The sequence below is a fragment of the Carassius auratus genome, chromosome 20 (assembly GCF_003368295.1).
Source record: "Carassius auratus strain Wakin chromosome 20, ASM336829v1, whole genome shotgun sequence".
NCBI lineage: Eukaryota > Metazoa > Chordata > Actinopteri > Cypriniformes > Cyprinidae > Carassius > Carassius auratus.
The window spans coordinates 18,084,080-18,108,791 of NC_039262.1; the positions used below are offsets into that span (position 1 = coordinate 18,084,080).

At 37.3% G+C, this 24,712-nt stretch overlaps 1 protein-coding gene across 1 annotated transcript in view; it reads left to right on the forward strand.

Moving 5' to 3' along the window:
* Positions 1-6,791, forward strand: part of LOC113121087 (adenylate cyclase type 1-like) — a 45,401-nt gene extending 38,610 nt beyond the window's left edge. The window contains exons 16-20 of the mRNA XM_026291325.1: positions 1,094-1,240; positions 1,366-1,464; positions 3,098-3,212; positions 5,614-5,738; positions 5,822-6,791. Of these exons, the coding sequence (XP_026147110.1) occupies positions 1,094-1,240; positions 1,366-1,464; positions 3,098-3,212; positions 5,614-5,738; positions 5,822-6,124 (789 nt within the window). The 3' untranslated portion in view covers positions 6,125-6,791. The remainder of the gene's footprint in view (positions 1-1,093; positions 1,241-1,365; positions 1,465-3,097; positions 3,213-5,613; positions 5,739-5,821) is intronic.
* The last annotated feature ends 17,921 nt before the right edge of the window (positions 6,792-24,712 follow it).

Here is a 24,712-nt window from a genome sequence, read left to right on the forward strand (position 1 = left end):
ATAATGCATTATACAATTTCATGAATAATTGTAACCACAGTTTATACATTATAACACTTTTCAATTTATTGTTACACTATGCATTACATTTTTTAAAGTTATAATTATTTATGACAATATATAATGTATTACAACGCATATTATGAATAATTATAATGCATTATACTCCAATAACCCTTTGAAATGTAGTTTTAAGCAAAGATAAAAAAAAAGAAAAAAAAGAAGCACAAACAACACAATGTTCAACAATGATAATAAGAATGATTAGAATGATAAGAATGATCATTTCTGAAGGGTCATGTGACAAAATCTAAAAATTAACAACTAAAGAAATGGCTGATGAAAATTCAGTTTTGGCACCAAAAAAAAGAAAAAAAAAAATATATATATATATATATATACTCCTACAGACCCCAAACCTTTGAATGGTAGTGTAAAATGACTAACCTCTGTGTATGATTTCAGCCAGACAAAATAATTTATGTCACACTTAAAAAGACAGATTATTGTTTTCATTGACAAATTAGCCTGTCTAAAATCAAACATGCATGTAAACACTAATATTAGTTTGGAAAACAAAATGACACCGTTATATTAATCTTTTGGTGCCATGTTTCTTGTTTGCAGCCATGAAACACCAAATTGTTGCTATGGTTATTTCCAAAATCATAATTTTGGGAGTGACTCCTATACTCCATACATATACTGTAGAATGATAATTAAAGGGAGTCACTTCTGTATTTAAATGCGGTTGTTACTCCCAAAATTTTGCAGTGTGTACGTGGCCGATATGTCTACATAGTAAATCAAATCCTTCTATTTAAGAAGAGCAAGAAAACCCCTTTTTGTGCTCATAAACCACTGTGATGCTGTTGAATCTTTGATTTGAGATGGAAGGGTCAATCTAATGCACTCTACATTTTAATGCCGAAAGCAAGTTTTGCTTTGACCAAAATCAACTTGTCCAATTCATGCATGTCGTGACTAATTACTGTAGACTTAACTTCTTTAACCGCTGTTATATATCAGCTCAGCCTGGATCAGTGGTATCGTCCCCTGAGGGTCTCATTGCTTTCCTGCTCTACTGTTCTAGGACCTGTATTATCAGTCTTACTCTCAGGTGGGCGTCCTGTTCGCCTCCATCCCCAACTTTAATGACTTCTACATTGAGCTGGATGGAAACAACATGGGTGTGGAATGCCTCCGGCTGCTAAACGAGATCATCGCTGACTTTGATGCGGTGAGAATTTCTAGTCTCCCAGCCCGAGTTATGTATGTTTTGGCTCAGTGTGCAAGTTACCTTTATCCCACATAGGCTTCATTTATTTCTCCCATCACATCATCCCTCTCTTTCTCTGTCTGTAGCTTATGGATAAGGAATGCTACAGAGACATTGAGAAGATCAAAACTATTGGGAGTACTTACATGGCTGCGGTCGGCCTCGTCCCCACCGCGGGATCAAAGGTACACAGAGTGTGTATGTGTGCGAACACAGCAAAAAAATCATTCTCTCAATCAGGATTTTTGCAATGTTTTTCAATAAAATGATCTAAACAACTTTAAAACGATATATTATTTGAGAAGCAAAAAGACTTAGATTTAGAGAATGCACTGTTCTAAAGTTTGGGGTTTGTAAGATTATTATTATTATTATTATTTTATATTATATATTTTACACCTATTAAGGCAGCATTTGTTTGATCAAAAATATAAAAAAATCTGCAATATTGTGAAATATTATTATTAAAATGCAAAATAACTGGTCTCTTTTGGAATATATTTTAAAATGTAATTAATTCTTGTGTTGCAAAGCTAAACTTTCTGCAGTCATTCAGTGTCACATGATCTTGCAGAAATCATCGTGCGTGTGTGTGTTGGCACGCGTGTGCAGGCGTGTGTGTGTTTTCAAGGTAATCTCAGTTTGGGTGTATTTGCATTTGCCCTTGAATGATGAAAATCATGTCATGGCACCACTCAAACCTGCCACTGCCGTGAAAGCAAAACGAATATCAAATGCAAACGCACGTGCATGTTTGGTTTTCTTTCATAGTGGAGACTTTTCTCATCGATTTTTATACCGAGCTAATGATATTTTGTCCTCACCCTAAAGCTAACATAAACACAGCCCACGGCTTAATTAAAGGGATAGTTAACATGAAAATGAAAATTCTGTCATCATTTACTCACTCTCATGTTGCTCTGAATCTGTATGCATTTCTTCCTTCTGAGGAAGAAAGAGGGAATGTTGAAGAATGTTGGGAAACAAACCATTTCGGAGCCAATTGACTTCTATTTAATGGACCAAAGAAAAATAAATAAATAAATAAAGAGACATTTCTCAAAATATAGTCTTTTAAGTTCCTTCATAAGCCATACAGGTTTGGAACAACAATTTATGATGACCTCTCTCTCAGATTAGTGATATGAAAATTATGAATGTGTTAGTAATATGAAATTATGATATCTCATAATGATTTCATCCTCACATCACTCTAAACCAGTAAAATTCCTCAATTGGAAAAAAAAAATAATGCTCAGAATGTTCAAGCTTCCATTTTCCATGCACCAAAAGCAAGTGGACCTGAAATCATATTTGACCTTCCTCATATTCAGACACATGATAACCAGATTGATATAATTTATGGCATAGGTCAAGATTTTGAGAAAGTAAACTGTATTTGACCTTCCTCATATTCAGACACATGATAACCAGATTGATATAATTTATGGCATAGGTCAAGATTTTGAGAAAGTAAACTGTAACAGTCTGTTTCGACACAAAGCTGTCATGTGACTTCAGAAAACTTGGAAGATTTTTTTTGTCTGTTTTGGAGATTGACAGCTCCAGGTCTCTGTTATACGTTGTTTGAAGGGGGAAAAAAGAGCAGCATTTACATTCTTCAAAATATCTTCTTTTGTGTTTCACAAAAACTTCAAATGGTTGCGTTTATAACATAACCTTTGTTTGTTTGGCAGAAATAGTCCCTATTCTGATCATAAATCCATCCAACAATTACTCTGTTCATTACCATCATCTCAGAACAAATATAGAGGTGGTGGTACATGAATAATGTCTTTCTGTTTTCTCTCTGAATAGATAAAGAAGTCTATCTCTGAGCACCTGTGCAGAGTGGCTGATTTCGCCATCGAGATGTTTGATGTACTGGATGCCATCAACTACCAGTCCTACAATGATTTTGTGCTTCGAGTTGGTTAGTGACCTTGTTAAAGCGAGGTGTCAACCATGTCTGTTTGTGTGTGTTAGTAAGTGTAGATGAGTGTGTGTGCTTTTGTTTAAGTGGAGGAAATACCTCAGTAAGTGTGGACATTGTGCCGGACATCCCACATCCAGTAGGATGTCCTGAGTGTAACATGTTTTGTAAGGAACAGATTACATATAACAAACACACAGTTACGCACATGCATGAACAAGGTACACTACATACACACTTCTTAACAAAATGTCATGAATTTAAACACATCACTACTGGTACCCTGCTGTTAACACAATATCCATCCCTTCAGTTCTGATGGCCTCTAGGTGCTGAGTAGAATTCATTTTTTTCTTTAGCACAGGGAGCTGCTCAGAAAAACATACCTGCTACAAATCATTTTTAATGAGAAGGGCGGACAGAATGGAGAACTGGCACAATCCTGTAAAACTGTCCCAAATGATCAGTCTGTAATTACATTTTTAAGCCACTTGACAAGTCGCATTTGCATAATTTCAAACTGCAGTTACGAGAAGGAAACTAATGACAAAATGTAATCGCTTTCTCCACCTCCGAATCATATTTTTTTGCTGATTTAACCAAGGCTACATGGTAATGAAAAATGAAATTCTACAATTTATATTAGTTTATATTATATTATATTATATTATTAAATATTATATAAATATTATTAAATATCTCTCTTATCTCTTATAAAAATAATGCTTTGACTGTACACCTTAACTGTAATAAACAAATCGGTAACACTTTAAAATAAGATTCATTAGTTAACTACATTAATTAACAGTAACTAATAATTAACTACACTTATACAGCAATTTTTCATGTTTGTTCATGTTAATTTCCACATTTAAAATCTTGCCTAATGGTTAGAGAGTCGGACTCCCAATCGAAAGGTTGTGAGTTCAAGTCCCGGGCAGGCAGGAATTGTGGGTGGGGTGAGTGCATGTACAGTTCTCTCTCCACCTTCAATACCACGACTTAGGTGCCCTTGAGCAAGTTATCGAATCCCCAACTGCTCCCCGGGCGCCGCAGCATAAATGGCTGCCCACTGCTCCGTGTGTGTGTGTGTGTGTGTGTGTGTGTTCACTGCTCTGCGTGTGTGCTTCGGATGGGTTAAATGCAGAGCACAAATTCTGAGTATGGGTCACCATACTTGGCTGAATGTCACGTCACTTTTCACTATCTCTATTAATTAACATTAACAAAGATTAATAAATACTGTAACAAATGTATTACTTACTCATTGTTAGTTAATACATTAATGTTTATTACAACCATATTGTAAAGTGTTACCAACAAATCATACCATAACATGATACATTAACATTTTTTACATTATTTCTTAACAAATAGGCAGCCGATGAAATCTAATGTAATCAATCAGAAAATTATTGAGGTGATAAAAACACTGTCATTACACTATCTGCCTCAGGAGATGATTGAGTTCTCCCGAGGCATGCTGTCTCACATCTGAAAAGCTACTGTGCTTAACAGTGAACAAATCGACAAATTGACCCGCCCTCCTCTGACTCTGATTGGCTGTGAACCTGAAACAAAACAATCAATCCAACGATGGCAGCGAGTCTTACCCAATCAGGGGCAGAATAGGACGAGTCTTCAACAGAATGCCGGTGGGAAGATTTGTATGAGATGCTTCATTGAAGACAACTCCGAAAATACAGGACAAACCCTGTCCCGTATTGATTCAAAACAATACAAACAAAAGCGCTATTTTATTATCAAATACGGGACGATTCCGTATTTTAAGGGACGGGTGGCAACCCTATTGACAGAAGTAGTTCCCTTGCTGTCTATGGGAGGGTCAGAGCGTTCCTCAGATATCATCAAAAATATCTTAAATTGTGTTCCGAAGATGAAAGAAGATCATTAATTAATGAGTAATTAATGACAGAATTTTTGGGTGAACTATATCTTTAAATTTAACAGTTGACATCTATTCAGCCTAATTCATTTCATACCTTTCTATCAAAGCCATCAGACATTATCAATAAGAATTTGTTCTGACGCAGTTTAACTCTGAGTTCTTGTCATATTTTGTTACCATTTTCTAAACTGTATCAAATAAACTGATAGCGTGTTACCATTTTCTAAACTGTATCAAATAAACTGATAGTGTGAGAAACGTTGAAGGTGTCTGAATAAATTTAAGTTTGACACACACACACACGCACACACACACACACACACACACAAACACACACACACACACGCGCACACACACAGAAGCAATAAAAATCACAATTAAAAATTAAAAAATCTTACCAACCCTAATTTTTTAACAAAATATGTTTAACATGTAAATATGGCAGATAAAAGGACATTAAATCTGATCTTATTTTTGTTGATCACTGATCAGGTATCAACGTGGGTCCAGTAGTTGCTGGTGTAATTGGGGCTCGCAGGCCTCAGTACGACATTTGGGGAAACACCGTCAACGTTGCCAGCAGAATGGACAGCACTGGAGTTCAGGGAAAAATACAGGTGAAACAAATACACCATCATTTAAACAATCCAGCACACAACTCAAACAAACAAATCTGACTTCATTGGCCTCTTCATCCCAGGTGACCGAGGACGTCTTCCGCCTACTCTCCAGTTATTATCACTTCCAGTGTCGCGGCCAGGTCAGCGTGAAGGGCAAAGGTCAAATGCTCACCTACTTTCTGGAAGGCCGAACCACGCAAGGCGCACAGCACCCACGATCCAAGATCCCTGAGTGTGGGTCGAGCCCTTGCATCCGGACCAAACTGGGATCAGCGCCCGCTGTCAGCAGCTACGGGGTGAAAAGTCACACTGTAGGGCACATTAGCACCCCAAACAACAGCATTCTGTACCTGCCCTCTGTGTCCGTTGACATGGAGGTGTGATCGACAAGGAGACGGGCTCTACGGTGATCAGTTGATGCATTATTAAATCAGAGGCAGGGAGGGAAACCGAGCTCAAGGTAGGAGCGAGATGAAAAACGAGGAGAGACGAGACAGTCTTTGCACGTTCAAATGTGCCAAACCGAGAAAGGTCCTCCCCCTTTACGCAAGTACATAATAAGCAAGTATGTCTTTCTGTGTCCACGTATGCATGTGTTTTAATGAGTCTTCCCCGACAAACAGGATATCAGGGTCTCCTAAATGGGAGCATGCGATCTACTGCAAAAGGCAGCTTCACACCAGCCGAGGAGACAAGTACCCACCTTGTGTGAGTGTGTGTGTGTGTGTGTGCGTCTGTGTTATCTTGCATCTGAAAATGTCAAGAGATGCCACGGTGGTGAATATTTTGAACATGTGAATGGTGAGGACCAAACATTTCATTTTAAAACAGCGCTGTATTTCGTACGAGACTGAGTCAGGACAGTTTCTGAGACGACGGAGCACATGTCGGGTTTTTCCCACCGAGACAAAAGAAAAGCTGGTTGCTCATATTGAGATCTGCTTTGGATAAATTGTTTACATGAGGAACACGTCACGGGTTTTACAGACCTGATAGCAAAGTTATTCCCAGCTCTTCGGGTTTCAAGCACTCGTCTGCGGTTGCAGAGAGAGAGAGGCAGAAATACTAAACAACCGCAGTGAATCAGAGACTGCAATGATTTACTAGCGAATGTGAACGCTATCCTGTTTTGTAATCATTTACAGAAACTCGGTCGAGTCTGTGACGTGGGTAAATGTTTAACTTTGCGTGGGTTGATTCAGCACAGTTTTCCTGTATGTGATGTGTGTACGCACTTGGTGCTTGGACAAAACATCTGTATGCACTTGCTGCTGCCCTTTGCCCTCTGGGAAATCCTTTCCAGTAATAACACGACAAGCGATCCCATTGCATTTAAGAGTCGGTGAAGTGAAATACCAGTACAATTGAGAAGCCAGCACAATCAAGGCTGTCACCGATAATACTATTCACAAAAAGCAACCAGATTGGCTTCCAGTATGTAATCAAGTGGCTTAATATACATTTATTCCATTTTGTCGGTGGTGGCACTTCGCTTTCAGATTCTCCTATCAAAGGTAGCATCTCTCACTGTGCTTGCAGAACGATCTTTCCCACACGGTTGAACATGCATGATATTTTAGTGCTGGATGTGTCATGTACTCTCTAGATCTTAGGTTAAACATCTGGATTTTAGTGCATCTGTTTCGGAGCATGTGAACGTCTCAAACCTGCTCTCGGTTTGGAAAGCCTCACAAGCCTCATTTCGGATTTCAGAATGATCTTTTATTTGTTATTTTTTTTCTGTGCTATTACTGTATCTTTGATAGATTTCCCATGATGCCTAGCGAAAGAAGTTTGGCTTCAAGCATGCCGTTCTGCATGTCCCTCTCAGCATGCCGTAATTCTGTCACGTCGCTCTATTTGATAACTGATTTGTGTCTCTAATGCATGCCTATTGCAAAAACACAACTGAGGGTGAAAAGTGTTGAAGATATGTTGCGAAACATGCTTTAGTAGCACTGCATGAGCCCAGAAAAATGGCCTTGATGAAACGAACCATCTTTTTCTTCATTATCTGACGGTGTATCTGCTTACCTGGTCCGTGTGTGGTGCTGTGGGCAAAGCTTTCTGGGAGTTTTGTAGCATTGGCGCCTTGTCAAGCTCTTGAAGTGACTGCCTTTTTATCCAGGGTCTGTTGGAGAAAGTGTATTTCTTTGAATATGTGCCAACACATACGGTTACCAACATATCAAACGGTGTTCTTTTCTAGCGCAACTTTGCAACAATGTGTGCATTCGGTTCCGTTTCGAACTTAACTCTCATATGGACGGATTGAACCACATGGGGCTCAATACCGACTCGCAAATGGGCTATTCCTTTATATTTTTCGACGTTTAATACATGTTAAGCTACATATTCAGGAATGCTCTCTCTGATTCTATTTTTCGCTGCATTTAGCTTCATTTGCCATGTACGGAATTTCGCATATTTATTAACGTAAAGTAAGGAGCTGTTCATTCGAGTTTCATATACATAGATTTTTCTTTTTTTCTTTAATGAATATGAATGCAAAATGCCAAAATGCTTATCGTATCACTGAATATTTCAGATTCTATGATCCAACAGATGTAGCCAAACAGCTAAATGGTTCTATTTGATATAGCTTAATATGATCTATTTTGACTAAAGTGGCCTAACTTACTGCTGTTATGAACATTAATGATATATTAACTTTATTACTGCATAAAGTGTGCACAGTAAAATCATAGAATAGATTTTCATGTCGATTAGATATTTTCATATTTGATACGGGTCAAAATTATTGTACGTATTAAATATATTGTAGAGTAAACGAAAAGAGTATTTTATTGATGATTTGTAATATTTGTGCTATTTTTGGGGTTGCATTTATTGCGATGGTTCTATGTGAATGTAAATTTCATATTGAGATCTTTTATACCTGTGTTTGCACTGTTCGGGAATAAAATAACAATGAGAGATGACATGGGGATTCTGTGTTATTTTTGCAATTGTTGTGTTGTCATGGCTGTGGCCTTGACCTTGAATAAAGAGACGTCAGTCTATGGACTGATTGTGAGAGTGAATGACCTGGGAGTTATGACATTGTATAACTCACGAAAAATAAATGGGCCAAACAAGGAAGATTCAGACCCTATATATATATATATATATATATATATATATATATATATATATATATATATATATATATATATATATATATATATATCGAATTTAATTATATTTTCATTTATTTTATCTTACAGAAAACGATGGAAATGCTTCCTCTTCCAAATAAGTCCATGTCTTCATATAAAATTTTTACATTTATTTATTTATTGTTTTGTTGAGTTGAGTTTATGAACCAGTTTCCTCTCCCACAAAAGACTGTTTGTTCCTGCCTGGCTATTTGCATTAGATTAATGTGTGAAATAAACAGAAGTGCTTCAGAACATCGAGGCTTTAGGAACTGCCGTAGATCCGGCCTATTGTCCCACTACTCTTTTCTGCATACTTCCACAGCTTTTCCGACCGGGAACTGCATTTTTTTTTCATATACAGGATGTGCCCGTTCCGAAGCGTTTTGGGGAACAGGGGAAAACAAAGAAGTCTTATCAGACTGGCATGTGTAAGCAGCAAATAGATAGGATGTGACACATCGTACTGCCAGAAATGACTTGCAAATGTTATTTATGAAAGAAAACGTACCTATGCACAATCACATCAGGGTGTTAGGATGGATGGACCTTTCAGCATGACCCATGATCATCGCCATATTTACTGATTATTATGGCCTGCTGGGGTCAAATTGTCACTCTTAACTTTACATAGTGTCAAATTGACATTACCCTGCAATGTAGGGCCTGCATCTTGTAGTATAAACCATCCTTCCCTACCCAACAACATAGGAAAAGGAGTTTAAAAGGGGTAGGGTAGTTCACCCAAAATAAAAATTCAGTCATTAATTACTCACGCCCATGTTGTTCTAAACTCGTAAAACCTTCTTTCATTTTTAGAACACAAATTAAGATATTTTGGATGAAATACAAGTGCTTTCTGACCCTCCATAGGCAGCAATACAACTGACACATTCAAAGCCCAGAAAGGTAGCCCACGAGAGTATCAGGATGCATGTATGTTGTGCTGCTGATGCAGGAACTGGCATTCTGACATAGATTTTTAAATAGTTTTTGACTAAAAAAGTATTCTCGTAGCTTCATAAAATTACGGTTGAACCAGTACACTTCAAGTTACGTACACTTAACATCTTAACAGTCTGGGCTTTGAACATGGTAATTGAATTGTTGTCTTTGCAGGGTCATATTTGACCCATATATTCATCAAATATATCTTTTCATGTTTTCCTTTCCATTTGGAGTGTTACAAGTTCTGGGTGCATAGAAAAGATCTGTAAAGTTGGAAAGACTAAAGTCTTAAACCCAAATAGATATTCTTTATAAAAGTTAAGACTCGTCCCCGCCCTCCTAAAATGCCTCGTTTAAACATGCCCCCACATGTCTACATCACGATGTGGGAAGATTTGCATAATGCCACCCAGATGTCCATGCAAAGAAAGAAGACATACCTTTGATTCTTGCTGTTGCTGCCAGCCCCATGTCATGGAGACGCTATTTCGTTGTGAAATATCTTCCAAAAGAGGACACAACTAGAAATCAGTGGTTAAGTTGTATTTACAACACGGTTCCAGAACAGTTCACCCCAAATATTCAGATGTGTGAAGTGCATTTTATGGAGGACTGTTTCCTGATCCTGGGAGAGAAGACTATGATGCCGGCTGTTCTGACTCACAGTTTGTAAGTACATTTACATATGCAAAGAATTTGTCAATAATGATTTAAACACAAGTTTTGAGCAGTGTAGAGCAGCAGTTCTCCATTCCAGTCCTCACGACCCCCCTGCTCTGCACATTTTGTACTTCAGACATTTGTTCTATTCGAACGTAACTGCCCTGCAAATGACATCACAGGATATTATGCCATTATTCAAGTTTGAAGTGAATGTATATGTTCCATTTAAAGTGCATTGAAGTGTGCGAGATCTGAATTTAAATTGTATTTATTTTGTGTGAAGATCCTGTGCAGCACAAATCCGTGAATGTATGAATTGCCATCACAGTATAGCAAGCAGCGTAACATTTCCATCACATGCTTGAGATATTCTGCCAATCACAAAGCACCAGATCGCTGGCCAATCACAGCACACCTCACTTTTCAGACCAATGACCTTTGAAAAAACTATGCGTTTCAGAAAGGCGGGGCATAGAGGAGAAACAATAATGTATACTTTCTGGAAAATAATGTGTTTTTAACCTTAAACCGCATAAACATTTCATTATACCAAAAACACAAAATGTTCTTTTTAACAAAGTATGATCCCTTTGATTTGTGTTCCGAAGATGAACAAAAGTCTTATGGGTTTGGAACGACACGAGGGTGAGAAATGTAAGACAGAATTTTCATTTTTGGGTGAACTGTTCCTTTAAAAATTATAGTTTGGTAATATTTACTCAATTTCATGTTATTATAAACCAAAAGAAGAGTTAATGCAAATCCACCACAATCTTGACATGCTATATTTGAATCAACATGAATGAAATTTTTTCATAGAAATAAAATTGCATGATGCTCACAGCCGTCAAGTTTCACATTTTGCTTGATTCAAAAGTTTGGGTTTGGTAAGATTTTCTAATTGTTTATTTATTTTTTTATTTTTTTTGAAAGAAGTCTCTTATGCTCAACATGCAAGGCTGCATCTAAATACTGTGAAAATACTGTAAAAACAAATATTCTAACAATGGAACATAACTTTTGTTTATAAATATATTTATGGTGATTTAATATATTAATATTGAAATGTAATTTAATTCTGTGATGGCTGAATTTTAAGCAGCCATTACACCATAAAAACAGTGCTGTGGCAATTTTAAGTCATTTTCTAAGGCATAAAAACAATTACATTTGTAACATTAGAAATGTCCTTACTGTCACCTTTGTTCAATGCAATGCATTCTTGCTGTATAAAAGTTTTAATTTGTGGAAAAAATAAATAAATTATAATAATTATAATATTTTTATTGATCTTTGAATTTGAATGCTAGTGTATTTATTAAACACATCTAAAGCAGATTATCAAGCTGGTGTGGCAGGTGTGTTGAGGCAAGTTGGAGCTAAACTCTGCAGGACACCGGCCCTCCAGCACCGAGTTTTGACACCTCATTCTGAAACTTTATGAGTTGTTCTTCTGTTGAACACAATATAATATATTTTGATATGTGTGTGTTTGTTGCCGGTAGCCATCGACTTCTGTAATGACCTCAAATAATTATTTAAAAAAAAAAAAAAAACAACAACCGGGTGAATACATCTACAGAAAAGCAAAGGTTGTCATTGTTCATGGGGCAACATAAAACTGATGTTTCTGCTCAGTTTTTGACAGATTTCAAAAGGAAGAAAGCAGGAAATGCAGCAATGGAGTGGCCAGCGAGTGATGAAATGGCCTTGGAATTCAGCGCGAGGGGAAAGATCTTTAATATTAAAGATCTGTGAAATGGTGGACAAATATACATGAGACTGTTCAGTGAGTGGCAATAATATTGGCTGTGTGGGAGGCTATGCTAAATTAAATTGAGAGTAAATAACTTCCGCTTTGCAACTAAGAAGTTTGTGTGAACTGCTCAACCTAAATGTGGGGGTTATGGGAACTGCACCAGAAAAACATGTGAAAGTCATGGTAATAGAATCAGAATGTGCCAAAACAGACAGAAAAATTCAAAATGTGACCCGTCACGGAAACCAGTGACAAAAGTTGGCAGCACAACTTTCGAGGAAAATCAGAAAGAAGCGTTTTTTTTTTATATTTTTTTATTTTTTTAGTATTTTTTTAAAAGTGTACATTTTGAGGTTGAAATTGGCTTGTCAGGAAAGAAAGGAATTTCTTTCTCTCAAACACACCCATCATAGCCAGTAGAGTGGACAGGGAGACATACCAAGACTTCAATAAGCCATTTGTTCTTCACATGGATGTTTCAGAAGAAGGGCTAGGAGCTGTACTGTACCAATGACAGGGAGGCAAACTCCAAGTTGTGGGTTATGGGTCTCGGACTCTGACCCCTGCCGAAAGGAAGCTGGAATTCCTGAGGCTCAAATGGATGATCACAGAGCATTTCCATGACTACCTGTTTCATGCACCACATTTCACTGTCTACAGTGATAACAACCCGTTATAACAACATATGCCATGAAAACTGCAAAGCTCAACACAGCGGGGCAATGGGATATTGCAGACTACAGTTTCACCTTGAAGTATAGACCAGGGACGGCAAATCAGGATGCAGACTTCTTGTCATAGAGACCAGTGCCCATTGAAGTCACAGTCAGAGAGCTTACTCAGGAATGTGAGCCAGAAGTTCTGAAATCAATCAGAGAAGCCCTAAAAGCACAGCGATGGGGAGACATGGATTGGATATCGGCATAATATTCACCTGCAACATAGATGTCGTGCCTGAAGAGCGGAAGGGTGGATCAGAGACCGGTCGACGGCTAACATGTCTGGATATCAGGAATGCCCAGCTGAAAAAGAAACAACTCTATAACTCGGCAATGTTACTTGGTCCTCATCCCGGGATCAATCCTGGGATCAATCCTGGAATCAATCCCGGGACGTGTTTGCGTTCACACAGAAGGCAACCCGGCAATGTTCCAGCAATTTTCCGGGTCCAGCGTGCAGTGTGAAAGGGGCTCTGCAGATTGATGAGGAAGGTATCATGTAAAGAAACATAATGACTAAAACTCAGTTAGTATTCCCAGAAAATTTGAAAAGGATAATATACAAGTACTTACATGAAGACATGGCTCACCTCATTGGCAGCAGCTTGTGTTTCTTTTTTTATAACAAGAGTGTGTCGATGCCTTAGATAGAAGAAGCCAAAATGGATCACCAGAACCCCAATCCAGAGCATTGAAAAAATGGCCCCATTTTAGATGGTCTCGATCGTTTACCTCCACCTGGAGAAAAGTAGAGGTGCAGCAGAGTATATCCTCGTGGTCATAGACCATTTTTCAAAGTTTGCACAGGCATACACTACCAAAAACAAGTCTGGAAAGACAGCAGCCAAGAAAATCTTTGAAGATTTCATCATGCACTTTGGTTTCCCCCCAAAGATCCACCTATCTAGAGTGTTTGCTCCGCTTCAATACGTCTATAGGACGTTTCCTTTTCAGACGTCAAATAGATGTGTATTAGATGTCTATAAGATGTTTATGATTTGGAATGTATGCAAAACTGACATCTGAAAGACGTCTGTCAGACGTTTGTAGAGAGCAGATGCTTTCCAGATCAAAAGATCTTTAACAGACATCTTGCAGACATACGTGTGCAATCTGGGTTGGGATTAGGCATTCACGTACAGAGAGGTTCAATAGGGGGATGTTGAGGACCCTAGAGAAGACAGAGAAGTTGAATTGGGAAGACCACTTTAACAAAGTTGTCCATACCTATAATTCTATGGTGCACGAGTCAATGGGATTTTCTCTGTTCTTCCTCCTCTTTGGTCGAGAGGCAGTCCTCCCCACTGATCTGGTGCTCCCCAAAAAGCAAGTTAAGAACACTCAGTCTCATACTGACTATGTTGAAAGATAGAAGAGGTCTAAAGATGCAAAAAGCATATTAGATTGCAACAAAGAACATGGAGAAGGCTGCTGCAATGGGGTAGAGGAATTACAAATGGAAGGCACTGAGTTCTGTCTTGGAGCCAGGTGATCATGTATTGGTGAGGAACCTGTCAGAAAGAGGCAGCCTATAGGAAAGGAACGTATTGGGAAAAACAAACATAAGTGGTGAAAGGAAGGAGAGGAGAGGATGGCCCAGTGTATGAAGTAGTACCACTGGATGGGACTGGAAAGGAAAGAGTGCTACACCAAAACTTTCTATTACCTTGTCCTTACCTGGTTAATGAGCAGTGGACAGCCGATGTTCCTTCGGAAAGAAAAGGAGGTCAGAGCAACAGGTCAAAACATGATGCACAACCACAATGGAATACTCACTATGACAGCACGGACAGTTCCTGTGATGAAGAGTTTGACTTGTGGATTCCAATGCAGAGAACAGGAACATATCTGCATCCACGTGCAGCAGAATTCCAACCTAGATGATGGGAGAGAAACAGAAAACCTGAGAAAGAACCTGCCACTGAAGAACCTGTCACCTAGAGGGGCACCCAGAGGAATCTGATGATAAGGTACTGTGAGATTTTCAAGGGGAGGAGCAGGAGGAAGGATCCATAGAAGAAGCAGAACATTAAGAGGTTGACTTTGCATCAGAACCTATGAGGAAAATTTCTGCCTTAAACATGCGGCTTAGGAATCTCTACTTGTTTGACACCCTGGGTGAGCCCACACTTCGACCTGTGAACTGGAGTGTTTGTGGTGGAAATACTGATGTGATAACCTGCTGTGTACAACCTCAGCTTAGTACTGATCACCTGAATCTTTATCCTTTATTCTAAGTAAGTGTTGAAATAGTTAAGTTCAAAGGGATATTTTTGTTAAGTGGGTTATAAACAGTTCAGGGTATTGTAATTCTACAGTCGTAGTAATGCTCTACAGCAGAATTATACTTTTGCCAGCTTAAGAGATATTTGAAAGGCTGGATGAAATGCTCAGAGATTAATGTAGTGCTAAAGTGACTTTGAAAATGTGCCGGTACATTGTTGAAGTGTATATGGTTGTGTCCACTTGTCATTACAGTATGTTTTGGGGGGTCCACCAGCGAACCTAAAGACAAGACACCTCTCAACACGTAGATAATTGAAGTAATGTCACAATTGTATGGAAGTAGAAGATGTTGATTGTATTGTTAAGCTGTGTATTGTTTACATTGTAAATGGAACTTACTTTTTAAATATTTACCCAGAAATAGTAAAAAAAAAAATTATTATTAATTTTTTATGTGTGAAGGAGGGTGTAATGACCTCAAATGATAATTGAATTGGTGTAATTCCTTTGTTTATTGTAGATAATTTGCACTATTAATATGTAAGAAAAAATATGTATACTAAAAGGAAGGAAGGATTTGCCGAACAAATCTACAGAAAAAGGGCAACACTTCCATTGTTTCCACAAACTTTTTTTTCCATAACGTGGAAAGCAATGGCTACTGTCAACTTTTTGATTATTCTTCAAAATATCTTTTATTCTCAAGGGAAGAAGGAAATACAGGTTTGGAACAACATGAGGGTGAGTAAATGATGACAGAATATTCATTTTTGGCTGAACTGCCCCTTTAAGCACAAGACTAACACATCTTACACTCCTATAAACAATTCTATTATTAGAAAGTGTTTATTTTCCTTTCAGTCATGTCTTCTCTTGCGCAAAAAAAAAAAGAAAAAAAAAAAAAAACTCCAATGAAAACACAAAAACATCTTGATGAGTGTTCCATGGAAGAAATAACGTGATATGGGTTTGAAACAACATGAGGGTGAGAAAATGATGACAGAATATATATTTTCGTATGTGCAAACTATCCCTGCTGAATTATCTGCACCCTTACGCTGGAGTGAATGCAATGGAATAATCAGCCCAGCCTACTGAACCCATTGTGAGTTAACAAGGAGCTTTGCTTATGGAAGATCTGCAGTCTGTCATGTAACTCACATACTGTAGCGGTTTCAGATCAGGTCTGGGCTTGCTTTTCCAGTTCTTAACCAAGCCCATTCCTTTCCTCATCTCTCAAATGATAATCTCTGCCCTCAGCGCTTACAATTACTTTCATACGAAGATGCCCTCACTCACTCCCATTTTTCCTCCCATCAAATGTCTTGCCAGAACTTGTCTTTTTCCCCTTTTTAACAGTCGGTCCCCTCTTACGGGAAACTCTAAACATTTCCTGCTAAATGAAGATGTGTGGATATTCTGTGTAAATGCTGATGAGTAAGGCGTAGGAGTGTTTATTACCTGCAGGGAGGAAATGACTCATGACTTTTTTTTATGGCTGACATGCCAAGATAAACAGCAGCGCTAACAGGTCATCAGCTTGCACACATCAAACCCATCTGCTCCTGAGATCACAACGACGCAGATACTTGATTGGATAAGATGGCCTCAGATCAGCATGGGGCTAATAATCAATTTCCACTTTGAGTTAGCCAACTGAACAATTGTGACAAAACACTTTCAAAACTGCTTTCAGGCATACAGTACAAGGCTATTGAGTGCAGAAAGCATATCTGATAAGAGGATCCAGTGGTGGACTCAAAGACTGTTTTGTGTGCACTGATGAAAGCGTGTTGTATTTTGATTTTACGCAAGGCATGGCCTGCTCTATTTTAAGATCATAAAACACACAAATAAAACTGTCAAGCACTGATTGTGTATTTAGTGTTAAGATAAATCACTGTTGAAATGCTGAACACATGTTCTTTGCATTATACACGACTTTCCTATTTGATATGCTGATAAACTTTTATGTACTATAAAATTAAGCCAGCCATGAAAAGTAGCTAGTTTTAAACATTTAAAAATCTTCGACACTTCAACCATGCTAGAAAAGCCACTGATATTCCAAAAAAAAAAAAAAAATAATTCTTAAATGTATAGAAAACTTAAAATTTGTCAATAAGAAAGAACATAAGTTCAAACTTCCAAAGCTCAAGGTACCAATCTATAATATTTTTTTGGTTATGTTTCATCAGTTTTCGAAATATTATCACAAAAACATTATTTAAACATTCATAGAACCATTTTCCCCCCTTAAATATTAGTTGGATGTTTGTCTAAATTGTTACTAGGTTACTCCTTGTTTAAGAATCTTCAGAGTAAAGTAATAATTAAAGTAAAAATATCATAATGTTTCGCAAAATAACACAACTGATTGTTCCATTAATATTTGAACCAAGAAAAAAATTAAGAAAAACACTGTCTCTCACACACATACACACCTAGCTCTTTTCACAGACCATTTGTTAAAAAAATGATGTTAAATAAATAAAAGGCTTCCTTTTCATGATTTTCAGTTTTGTAGTCTTTTTGTGAAAGTGCCACACGTTCCAGTTTGCCCTCAAAAATACAACGAAGGCTTTCGGCAATGTCTCTTTGTTAGAAAGTGCAATCTGCATCATCAATCACACTCTCAAACAATGAAACTCAGTTGCACGGATTAACGAGCTCAAACTTGGCAACATGAAAGACACCAAAATAGCAGCGAAACAGACTCCTCCATTCATTTCAGAATACGATGAGTATTCTGTATTCGCAGTGTTTTGGGCTTTTGCCAGATCATCAATCCACTTTACTGCCACCAAGAAAAAAAAAAAGCATGATTCACCTGTATAATAATAACATTTAAGTATTAGCTATATGACTTTTAGTTGTAAGATTTTACTGAGGCAGGTGAGCAGGAATAAACAGAGAACTATGTGGCACAAAAAGTCATTGTCATACAAATGGAATGTTTTATGAGGATTACAGCAATAAATGTAATTCTTTATGCTATAGTCAGAGCTTGCTAGGAGGGAGGTATTTTTTATAATTGGTTAAATTAGTGTCGAAAATTACTTTGTTGAAAGGTTACTTTTTAGTTGAATTGGTCTTTTTATGCCTAACAAAAACAATAATAGAGAAAGACTGTAGAAAGTGGGAAATATATGTAATTAGCAGACTGAGATGATATCTAGACCTGCAGAATTTCGAGTACCACAGATAAAAAAAATAAAAATAAAAAGAATGAATTTAATTGAATATTTTGGCTAATTTAATAATGTCACTGTGGTCGAGAACATGCATTAATTACATTGTTTGTTCATATGACGCTTTGGTTAGCTAACTTTTTCTTTTTGTTAATAATAATTAGTTTAATTATGTCACAGAAATCCACACATTTTCTAAAAAAAAAAAAAAAAAAATGCAGAAATGCTAAAATATTGTCAAAAATTGGAAGATGTTTTTGGGCAGTAAACACATTTATAAAAAGAAAATACTATAGCAGCACAACTGTTTTCAACATTGATAAATACTGTATATTTGTATTTTTCAACATTAGAGACTTTATATACATTAACAAATATATTTTAACCAATCCCCAAACTGTATTTCTGCAGATTACGTATGGCTTGCGTCATGAAACTTGCATCCTACAGGAGTGGCTCGACTCTGACGTGTCAACATCATTGTACTGTACTGCAGGTTACTTAAATTCCGTCAGGTTTAACAAGTGATCTGTAACAGACGGAACAGAATTCAAAAGTTAGCATTACAACATCTGTCAAAAATCTGTCCATCTCTGGTGAAGGTAAAGGCATAATCACATTTGCTGAATCCAAGAAATGTGGGATTGCCCAGCTTGAATTGACACAGATGAGGAGACTGTGTGTGTGAGTGAGTGTATGTATATGAATGAGTGTTACATATGCCTGGACTTTACCGTTGACCAAATAAACACCACTCGTTTGGCCATTTCCATGCTGGCTGGAGAGACGAGCCAGAGGAAGCCTCACACAATGGAGGCCTGCGCATGAGAGCGCATATGAAAAAGTTTTCCCACACACACACATATAAAACCATTTTGACACTTTGACTTCTAAGCATTATGCGCAAATAACCACAAACACACATCCAAGCTGATAAAAGAGTTAAACTGCCGTTCACTTACAGACGATTTCCTGAAGTAGGCTACATGGTGTACGTAACTAACCACAGAGAAGGAAAGAAAGTGCTTCGGGTCCTGCGAGGCAAGAGTCATCCTATATGTGTGTGTACATCTCGGGAATAAAGGCTTTCATGAGAATTGATGGAAATGCACGCTGTGACAGGAGATCTGGCACCGGAGCAGCTGCTTCTTTAAACAACAAACGTGTGGTCACACCCACAATCATCTATGAGATTTCTGATCCAAAGTCATGTATTCACAACCAGCGAACATTTTATTCAACTCTTGGTGGACAATGTGGGTGAAAGGTGGCGAGCGTGTGTCAGACTGTGTGTGTGTGTGTACATGTGAACTTGTGTATGTGTCACTTCTTTCATCTCACATTTCAGTTCTGCTGGTACCGTACTAAACTGATAGATCTCTTCACATGTGTGTTCCACAGACATCTGGAAGGATTTAAGATGCACTAATCACTAGATTATCATCCTTAGCCATGCCTGACCCTAAAGAACATTCCACAATCATGCTTTTAAGGAGCAGGAATGGAAAAAATGTTTTCTCTCGCATTACCTTACTTAACCTCTCCGGTAGTGTGAACGTGGGATACTATATATAGAACGGATCAGATAGAGGTGCAGTTTATCATGTCACACAATCGTGTGAAACAGAATGGTTGATTCTCAATCTGCAGTATAATCTTTCTTTTTCTTTCCCCCTCTTCTTTTTAAAGATATAAAAACACCATATACTCACTGGAAAAAGTGCCTCTACATACAATGTTCCAAAATTAAATACAAATGTACTGTACATAAGATTCACTGCAATGAACACTTTTATTCCTTTTTACACAAATTATGATGATGGGTGTACTTATTAATTAAAACTTTTTTTTTTCACTCAGTTCCTTGCACATTACTATTTTATAATCTAAAAACACTTTTATCATAGTCCAAACTATGATTTGAAAAACTAATGCATTTTATCATTGGAATCACATAAGAACCAGGTGAGCTCCTGAGCAAGTTTACTGTTTTACAAAAGCTGTATATTATTTATTCCTCTTCAGGATGTTCCAAACCTGTATGATTTTCTTTTGTTCTGCTGACCACAAAAGATATTTGTAGAATGTTGGTAACAAGCAGTTTACTCTAGCCATTGACCATAGTAGGTAAAAAGTATTATTCAAAGCAATGGCTACTAACAACTTTTTTGTGTTCAGCAGATAAAAAAAGTGACTTATACAGGTTTGGAACAACATGATGGTAAGTACATGATAATGGAATTCAAATATCCTTGTACTATTCCCTTAAATAAATACGTTTTGATCTCACATTTGATCTACTTTTGTCAACATTATCGGTTGAGAGTTTAGTGTAGGTGGTGCATTATTTTCAAACACCATAGACTGGACATTTAATTTCCAATGTACAACCAATGTAATAAAAAGTTAACAGATTCATCTTCATCTGCTTTAGATAAAAGTGAACATACATTTAGCACCACTTACTGGACATTAACTTTTAAAGTCACATGCAGTTATGTATTTAGCAGAAATATCACCACAGGAACATTTTTCCAACAAGCCTTGGTTGGACAAATAAGTCTACACCTGGAGAAAGTTGTCCATTAGCATTTATCTCAATGAACCTATACTAGTCCAGGACCTCCTGAAAGTATGCAATTAGATTTTTGTGACCACAGAACTTTTTAAGCCAATCACACAAGCCATACATTTCATGTGAATACATTTAATGGCTGATAGAAATCAGACAACCCCAAGCCCTTCACTAGCGACTATCCTGAGCTATGATGAGAGTCAACACACATGGAAAAATGTCTAATTTATGCTTTTAAAGGTCTCTGAAAGCAAATCGCCTACCAGTAAAAATCTACTATATTTACTATACTATATATATGAAATGTAAGCAATATACATATTAAATGTTTTGTGGGACAAGATGCTGTAATTACAACATCTACCAGTAGGGGCTAACCTGCCATTATGCTAACCATCTAAACTTTCACCCCTTGATCATAAAAGAGAGAATTATAGCCATTACAAAGGCAAAGACTAAAAAAAGTCGCATCCAGCATCATAATTTAAGCTCTCTGTGCCAAATTAAGCTTTTAAGACACTAACATTTGGTCGCACTAAACTTTTGTTACGCTGACTTCAATTTACATGTATGTGAAAGCGGGAGACTGAAACACAAGCTCAGATGAGTTTCTCTGCATTTCAGAGTTTAGGTTTAGTGAATACATCAAGATGTATGACCAACAGAAAAACAATATGTCACAGCGTGTCAAGCTCTAAAGCTATATATAATTAGTACAGTATAGTTTGTTTTGTGCTCATTTTTAAAAATACAATTTCAGAGAGTGGTCATGACTTAAAAGCAAATGCTTGTCCATTTTATTTTATTTTTATTTTTTTAATGCGAGTGCTCCGCACTTCTGTTATTTAACCAGCAATTCTCCTGTGTCATTCTGAGTGTTTTTGTCTTCTTTTGGAGTTGAACATGAGAGCTTTTGCAATGCACATGACCTTTTATGTTGGATCTGCTGATGTCATTGTGGGTGTGCATGTTGTTTCTCCCTCTTTCAAACTGGGTCTGGCCCTGACCCTAAATGACACTATTTTGATAACTTTTTTTTTTTTCATACTCTTTGATCTCAAAGTTACGAAAACATTAGTGACACCAGCCTCCCGAGATTCTCGAGACAACATGTCTAAATGGCTCTCTTTTACAACGGATTTACTTCATTAAGCTTGTCATGGAAAACCAAATTCAAGAGTCTGAGGATATTCTGTCAGTAATTGCACTCCCACAAGGCTTAACACACTCCCACATTCTTTTATTCAGAAAAACAAGGTCATTTGAGTAGGCTGTTAATAAAGGTGGGCTTGTCGGGGGTGGAGTGGGGGTACTCCATTCTGATGGTTATTTAAGGACACTGACCTGATGTTTTCATGATTTTATTGCCTAAAGAGGGTTATATTTTTTTAAGCTAAATGTCTGACTGTTTTTTTTTTGTCTCATTTGAGCTGAAAACAGAAACATAGAAGCCACACCGTGAATGGAAAAGTAGATGCACATGGCTTCTGCCGGACAATAAAACTAACACCTGTCATGCTATGGCAGAAACACCACTTGCTATTTAGTGACATGCACAAGTGCACTCTTGTTTAAGTTACACGCACTGTAAACATAACCCCAGCTCTTTCCAGACGCTGGAAATGTCTTTTTCTTAAAGATTTAGGAACGACAGCAAACAAAAACTTTTGTTTGGTGGTGATGTGGATTAATAAAGAACAAATAAACTAAAACTTAACAAGGGGTGTAAATATTTATAACTCAGTAAAGACATTTTAAAATGTTACATGAGATTTATATTTCAAATGAATGCTGTTCATTTAACTTTCTATCGGCATTCTGTTTTTGTTTCCACAAGAATATTAAGCAGTGATGACTGTTTTCAACATTGATAATAATAAGAAATGTTTCATGAGTAGCAAATCAGCATATTAGAATGATTTCTGAAGGTGCATGTGACACTGAAGAATTGAGTAATGATGCTGAAAAAAAAAACAGCATTATTATTAATAATTGAGTATCAAAAATTGCTGCATCACTATGGAAGCCCATTTCCGATGCGTAAGAAACAGTCCATGACTTAAAAGTCAAAATTATGACATGTTTTTTTTTTCTTTCTTACATGGCAGAAATGGGCTTTCATACATCACAGATGAGCAAATGTGTTTTTTCTTTTATCTCGAACTCACTTAAGCAAAAATATATCTGTGTCCTCAGTGATAAAGCACTTCCAAATCAGTGTCTGACCGTTGAGAGGTAGGCTGCAAAATTATCGTAATAGACATTAGTGACCACCAACATGAAAAACTTGGACGTTTGCATGGTTATTGCATGATAAAGAAAGAACATGATGTGACATGAGGGTGGTATTATCAAAAACACATTCCCCCCTTATAATAACTGAATTTAAAATACACTTAAAACTTTGTGTGTGTGTGGGAGATGCTATATGTATTTATTTGTTATTCATTTATAGGTCTTATTTTTATATGGTTTTACTGGCTTAATAACAACTGCAGGCTTTGTAGAAAACGCTTTTGACACTCTAATAAGCTCATATATAGTCTGACAACATGTACACTTCAGGTTATTCATTCTAAATGAATTCTTGGCAGTCATGCCTGGGGTTTTTGTTGGAGGAGTAAAGTAGGTACTGTTACCGGTATTACGCGCGTGCCTCTTTATCTCCGTCAGCAGATACGCGAGCTTCCACACGCGCGTGAACGGACAACTCTGTCACGTGACACGCAGAGAAACTCTCCACGCTCTGAGGAGAAAAAAATAAATAAATGATGCAACTCCGAAAGACAATTGCGTGGATCATGTGATCTCACAAAACTTCTCGCAGAGACATTTGAGACCCCCGCGGTTGACACATTATTAAAGCAACCTTCTCCAGCTGAGTGTTACATCCTGTAGCCCATTCATAAACTCCGTGGCGAAAGCACGACAAAGGGCCTCGCGACGCGCGTCGAGGAGAGGAGGAGACGTGTAGCTGGCTATGTCTTTTTTTTCCCGCGCAGCTATTATTCTCGAGTGTTCTCGAGCTGTCCAAAACGGGGTCCCGTCCTGACCTGAGTGAGGTCACGTACCACGATGCGAGTGCACGCGGTGCCACAGAGATGTAGGAGCGCGCGGTCTATCATCTCGTTACTGCGCCAAATAAACGCGTCAAATTGAATCCCGGACCAAAGGAACGGGATGCGACAATTTGGCATTAGAAATGGGTTGTATAAGAGTTTTCAAGAGGGAACTTAATGAGTGATGAGCTCGGTTCTCGCTGTCCAAAAATTAATCACAAATTGCATTACTCAATTTTTCAGCTTCAGTAAGTTGTGAATAGAACCTGAATAGCTGTGAAATGAACCTGAATAGAGTGTTCTTCAGTCTATCAAAACTGCATGGAAAATTAGTTTGGAAAGAGCTAGACATATTCCTACTTTCATTTTTTTGGAGATGTTGTTGTTCAATAGCATAAATGAATTAAGGTCCAAAATGAGGTCGCGGAATATAGTTCAAATGAGTTCAAAATCATTATTTCAATGCTTTACTGGTTTAACTAATAGTTTTCTAATAGCCTTGAGAATTTGCATTGCATGTATAAGGAATTTGGACAAAAATATAATATTTAATAAACTGTTTAAACAAACAAAAACTTTTTTATGTACACTGAATGTCCTGTTTAATATATCTATATTTTAAAACTAATAAATGTAAATTAGTTTATTTTCATAAAGAACACATTTCGTATTT